This window comes from Diospyros lotus, chromosome 1 (genome assembly GCF_014633365.1).
Source record: "Diospyros lotus cultivar Yz01 chromosome 1, ASM1463336v1, whole genome shotgun sequence".
In the NCBI taxonomy this organism is placed as follows: Eukaryota; Viridiplantae; Streptophyta; class Magnoliopsida; order Ericales; family Ebenaceae; genus Diospyros; species Diospyros lotus.
In genome coordinates this window covers 12,198,638-12,205,027 of record NC_068338.1, presented here as the reverse complement: position 1 = coordinate 12,205,027, position 6,390 = coordinate 12,198,638, and the positions used below count along the sequence as shown (strand labels likewise).

General features: G+C 39.1%; 1 protein-coding gene across 1 annotated transcript; it reads left to right on the top strand.

Moving 5' to 3' along the window:
* The first annotated feature begins 1,024 nt into the window (after positions 1 to 1,024).
* Positions 1,025 to 6,040, top strand: LOC127792855 (delta(12)-fatty-acid desaturase FAD2-like). Its single transcript, XM_052323477.1, has 2 exons — positions 1,025 to 1,304; positions 4,594 to 6,040. The coding sequence occupies exon 2, from the start codon at positions 4,614 to 4,616 to the stop codon at positions 5,760 to 5,762; it is 1,149 nt and encodes a 382-aa protein (XP_052179437.1). The 5' UTR covers positions 1,025 to 1,304; positions 4,594 to 4,613; the 3' UTR covers positions 5,763 to 6,040.
* Positions 6,041 to 6,390: the final 350 nt, after the last annotated feature.

The following is a 6,390-nucleotide window of genomic DNA, read 5'->3' as shown; positions in this document are numbered from 1 at the left end:
AATTCCTATGAATGTTATATTTAAACTAAATATAAAAATATAAAATTCTCATAAAAAATGTCTAATATTTATGAGGATGTTTAAAACTAATCAAACATAAAATTGCATGAATCCTCCTAAAAATCAAAGATGTTCAAAAGTATTTTTAAGAATCATGAATCATAAAAATTTAAAAACTTCTCTTATACCAAACGCACCATAAAATTACTCTAATACTTGTTAATCGTAAAAGAATAACTTCAAGACTCAAGTCTATTTTTATAAATAAAATAAATAAATAACTCATCATTAATCTATTACTATTTTTGTCCAATGAAGAAAAGAAAAAGTGGGGTTAAACTTGAAAATTTGAGATGGTGTAGTATTATTATGGCTTGTCCATTCACTGTGATTTAGTCTCCCTTTGCGAGAAAAACTAAAGAAAATATGTCACGCAAGTTGTGTGGAGGAGGAGACAAAACTTGGAGAAGATACTTTCGTTGGTAATGTAATATTCTGAAAATGCAGCGCCTTTTCTTGGACTTTCTACCTCAAATAAAACGAAGACAACTCTCTCCTGGTTGCCCCCCCAATAGTCCCTCCCAGAAAAGACAAAACCTACACAAAAAAGTTAAAAAGCTGGTGATATTACCGATTTTTTTGGGTTTTTTTTAAAATTAAATATATTTATAAGGGGCATTAATAATATATATTGGGACGAATGTATCAGTGATGATGGCTCGCCAGACGAGGATGAATTGAATCCGCCGCTTTGTTGTACGCTACCTCCTTAATCATATCATCATCCCTATCGTACCTTGACTTTCTCCGAATATTTTTATTACGAAATATACGCGGCAGCAGACCCCATCAACCACGTCGAATGAATCTACGTCAAGATCAGACTAGTGCTCGTACGTAAGACACACGCAGCAGATACATTGTCACGTGCGAAGCCGACATTCGCCACTTGCACCTCCTTAATCGCCATTCTGATCCTCTGTAAACCGCTGCATCAGATTCCCGTATCCTGCAGCATCCCGGCCCTCCATCTCCATCTCGAAATCAGAGGCGCGCCACGCGTCAGGCAGTGGTGAAAGTTACGTTGAAGCCTGCATGGAGTGAGAGGTGTGGTGTTGAGTCCCCACTAAAGACGAGGGGGGAGAGAGAGAGAGAGAGAGAGGGAGAGATGCTTAAATAGAGGTTGAAGGGAGCGGAGGGGAAGGGAAGGGCTTCAATTCAATCTTCATTTTGCCTGTCGGCCCAGAGAAAGGGGGGAGAGAGAGAGAAAGACAGAGAGGCTCGTTGCCTGTATATCCCCCGAGGTAGTAATGTTCTCTTTCTATCTCTTCGTGAAATTATCAGATTTTCCGATGATAAATCTGTTACCGTTGTTGTCGATTTGTTTCCGCCATTGAAATTGAGCTGCATTGTGTTTCTACGGAGGGATCTGTGATTAGGGGTCGTGATTTTCTCAAAATCTATTATGATTGCCCCATCTTCGTCGCGCGCCGCATATATATTTGTATATTATGCATCTGTTTGTGTATTTCTGAAATTGTGAATGTCAATCTGCGAAAGGCTTCTTCACTTGCTTGATGATTGATGATGGTGTGTCGTCTGTGAAGGTTGTTTTGTACAATTTCTGTGGTTCCTTTTGTTTTGCCGGAAATGTTTGGTTACGACTCTGCTTTTTTTTTTTTTTAAGTGTTCTTTGGGCTTCTTTCTGTCTAGGTTTTGTCGAATTCTTTTCTTTTCCCCCAAAAGCTTGTTCTTTTGGTTGAATTGCTATACGCTCGCTTTGTGCAAATCGTGTAATCAACTTCCTGCACCTTAGTTTCTTTCTTTCTTTCTTTTTTTACACAGTCTTACCTTAGTTTCCAAAGAAGCTGTTTTCACAAATCCTTGCAAGTATAGGGAGAAAATTAAATGCCAGAGAAGTCATAAAATGGCAGTCCATAGGACAAGGAGAAACACTTGTTGCGTCACAGTTGGTTTTGAAACATGAGAGAGAGAGAGAGAGAGAGAGAGAGAGAGAGAGAGAGAGAGAGAGAGAGAGAGAGGCTCTCTTGTTTATCTGGATTTTGTGATTTTAAGAATGATCCATTGTCTTTCTAACTCCACCTATTGGGATTAAGGCTTATGATTATTGTTGTGAAGAGTAGTCCCTTTCCTTGAATAATATTTGAATTGAAAAGCCATAGGGACCTTGAAAGTTTCTCTGGATGATGTGTGGTTGTTTTGGTTGCGAATTGAAATTAAGAGAGTACAAAAAGGGAGCTTAAGAAAATGATCAATGTACGCTTGGTAAACCTACACTTAATTAGTTGGGATGGGGCCATTGACAGCATTCCATCATTCTGTTTGATGATGTTGATGGGAAACATATTAGCAGCAAAACAAAGTTTTTATGTGAAATTGTCATTGGACGGAAGCTGTACCTCAAGCATCATGATATAACTGGGATAGATAGGTCACTATAGTGAATAAAGTATCACCCATTAGTTGACAGTCTTCAGTTGTTGCAGTTAATCCAGTTCATAACAATTCATATAACAACAATTTTAGGTAAAAAAAAAACCATCAAGGAAAGCCTCATGATCAGTGAGTCATATTGTGGGCCTGGAAATTTTGTTTAAATAAGTTTCATGATTAATGAAAATAGAACTTTCAGTACAAGGGATATTAAACATATGGAAAGCATCATGCAATCAGGTGGGTCACATGGTGGACCTAGAAAACTTGTTGAGTGGGCGTATCATGAACTGTTGTGTGTGACAGCAAATTTCCTCAAATGTTTTGGGGACCGATACTGGCCTTTTATAAAAATTTAAATCAGAATAGAGAATTGGGAACTTGTGGCCGTGGTCCCTTTCTGTCCTCTCTGGCTCCACTAGTATGTGTCATCATGCTAATCTTTTCCACTTGCAGAACTGATGCTAAGTTGTTTCGTTTTAGTCAATTCTCATTTAATCGAGTATTCTTGTGGAAAAAGTTTGTATTTTCTTTTCAAAAAAATAGCTTGTTATGTTGTACCTATTTTTACTGGAGACAATGATCTTATGTTTGTATTGTCAAGGTTAATGTGGATTCTGATTTTAGCGTAGTTAGTTGCCATCTTCCTACTCATTGCATTCTTTTCATGGGTAGATTCACTTTCCCCCTCTCTCTCTCGGATCAATTGCAGCTTCCCCCCACCCCCCGCCCTTCTTTTCATGCACCTTTTCCCTTTCTGTTATTGATCCTGATTTAGAGAGATTGAAAAATAAAATTTGGAGATGTTGGATCTTTCAACTTCTTTTTGGCTGGGTTTCTAAATATGTTGAACCCTCTATGAGTTATAGATAATAAAGATAGTTGATACCTCCCGCCCCAATATAATGTGCCCCATCTAAAAATAGTAGAGCGGAAAATGAGTGTAGAGATGATGGATTTGACAAGAAACCAAGAAGCATTGGCATTTGCTTTATGTTTAGCATAAACTTACCTGCAGATTGCCACAAGAAGTGAAAAACTGTTGATGCATTACATCCCTACATTGTTGCAGTTAGTATCATTGTCTATCTTGTAGGACCACATTGATCTGCAATGGATTACTTGAGTATTCACAGCCGTAAGGTTATGGTGTTTTGGCTTTTCCATATCTTCTAGCAGTATTTGGTGGTCCCCTGATATTCTATACCTCATAGCCTATATAATCTTTGTGTGAACCATCTAACTCCATATATACTCTCTGCACGTTCTTGCATCGGAAAGGACATTACCAATCACAGTCAAGCATCGGCTATTAGTTTGTAAATAATGTAGTCTGAATCTTTGATGTGGACAAAGGACAAAGCACTAAGTGAATCACTCCTTAATGTCCTATATCTGGAGTTTAAGTTTTCTAATGTTTAAGATAACCTTCATAGACTTAAATGTTTTCAGATTTTTGTTGATTCATGTTTAATTAGATCTTATATTTTTTACATCTTATCTATTTATACTTCTTTCAGCTTTCTATATGCTGTTTCATTCATATCTTTAATTAATTGCCTCTTCTTTTTATGGGATGATTTAGAATCCATTGCCTACCAATGCGCCCAGTGAAATTGGAAAACTATGATTACTTTTTGTCTGAATAGACAAGTTGTCTAATTAATTTTTACTCGACAATAACCTTTGTGCAACTACTTTACTGACAGAAACTTTGTCGTTGACTGAGTATGATTTGCAGTAGCTATTATGTTTCTCATTCTTGTAATATATATATATATATATATTTTGCTGAAATTACAATGTATTGTTTTTGATCAAGTCATAGTAAGCAATGTTTTGTCGCTTTCCTCGGCAAAAAAAAAAAAAAAAAAAAGAATGTTTTGTCGTTTACTAGTGTCGTATTTATACCTTTCTGTTATGGCTGGATTAAAATGCAAAATCCATATTTCTGTTTTACCTTTCTGTTATGTCGTTTACTAGTGTCATAGAAGGCAACATGGAATTGTCCATTTAGTTATCATGTGTAGGCCAGTGACATACGCTATGGCTTCCTAATATGTGTATTTTTCTCTATGTGTATTTTCCTACACAGAAACATAAAGGTTGCTCTAAACTGCTGATTTTCTCACCTTCCAGGATCACACTCGATTAAGACCATGGGAGCTGGTGGACGAATGTCTGTCCCAACAACCAATGATAGAAAGAAGAACCCGCTCGACAGGGTCCCTCACTTGAAACCACCATTCACGCTTGGCGAAATCAAGAAAGCAATCCCACCTCACTGCTTTAACCGGTCTGTGATCCGCTCATTCTCTTATGTTGTCTATGACCTCACCCTGGCCCTCCTTTTCTACCATGTTGCCACCTCTTACTTCCATGTCCTCCCACTGTACTTCCAATATGTTGCATGGCCCATCTACTGGACAGTTCAAGGTTGCATTCTCACTGGTGTCTGGGTCATTGCTCACGAATGCGGTCACCATGCATTCAGTGATTACCAATGGGTGGATGACACAGTTGGCCTCATCCTCCACTCTGCCCTTTTAGTTCCTTACTTCTCTTGGAAATACAGTCACCGCCGGCATCATTCCAATACTGGTTCACTTGATCGTGATGAAGTTTTTGTCCCCAAGCCCAAATCAGACCTCTCATGGTATTTCAAGTACTTGAACAACCCATTGGGAAGACTTCTCACTCTTGTAATCACACTCACTCTTGGGTGGCCCTTGTATTTGGCCTTCAACGTATCTGGAAGGCCTTATGATCGTTTTGCCTGTCACTTCGACCCATATGGTCCAATTTACAACGACCGAGAAAGGCTTCAAATTTACATTTCTGATGTTGGTATCATAACTGCCAGCTATATTCTCTATCGAATTGCTCTGGTGAAAGGGCTGGCTTGGCTCGCCTGTGTCTATGGGGTTCCTCTGCTTATAGTGAATGGTTTCCTTGTGATCATCACCTATCTGCAGCACACTCACCCATCTCTTCCTCACTATGACTCGTCGGAATGGGATTGGCTGAGAGGAGCTTTGGCCACTGTGGATAGAGATTATGGAGTGCTAAACAAGGTCTTCCACAATATCACAGATACGCACGTAGCTCACCATCTCTTCTTCACCATGCCACACTACCATGCGATGGAAGCAACTAAGGCGATCAAGCCCATTCTCGGGGAGTACTATCAATTCGATGGCACTCCATTCTACAAGGCGATGTGGAGGGAGGCGAGAGAGTGCCTCTACGTGGAGCCAGACGAGGATGACCCCGCCAAAGGTGTGTTCTGGTATAGAAACAAGTTTTGATACGGCTGATGCCATATGAAATAGGTGTCAGATGTGTTTGCTGATTGCATCTGCATCTGCATCTCAGTTGAGTATTGAGTCTCCTAAATATATTATGTAACTTTCTCCTGTCTTCTCTGGTTGAGCTGCTGCTTCCTGCTTCCAGTTTCCATTCGGTATGTATTGAAGTTGCAAGGAACCTCTAGTTTTCTTTTAGTGTTGTTATGTACCAGCAACCAGTCACTACTCACTTTGTAGGAATCTCTTTCCTCTTGTTTGAATGCCAAATTTTGAAATGCTACTTTCTCTGTGCCTGCTACTTCTGGGTCCAAATGGGTCTAGTCTAGGCCATGTAAGTCTAACTAGAACTTCTTTCAGGTTTGTCAATCCTACTTGTTAGCTGTTTTACCCATTTATGTTGCGTGTGTAAGTATGATTTGTGAAAATAAAGAAAAATGAATATTTATAGTATCTATATACAATTGCTTAATTTATACAACATTTGTTAGAACGCTAATGATGCGATGACAATCCAATTGAAAAATCTGGTCCGAGCTGAAAAAAAACTGTTGCGTGCTTGCCCACCTCGGGCTCTAACTCGGGCTCTACCTCGTCAGGGACTTGTGGAAGACGAGAGAAGTTCTCAAGC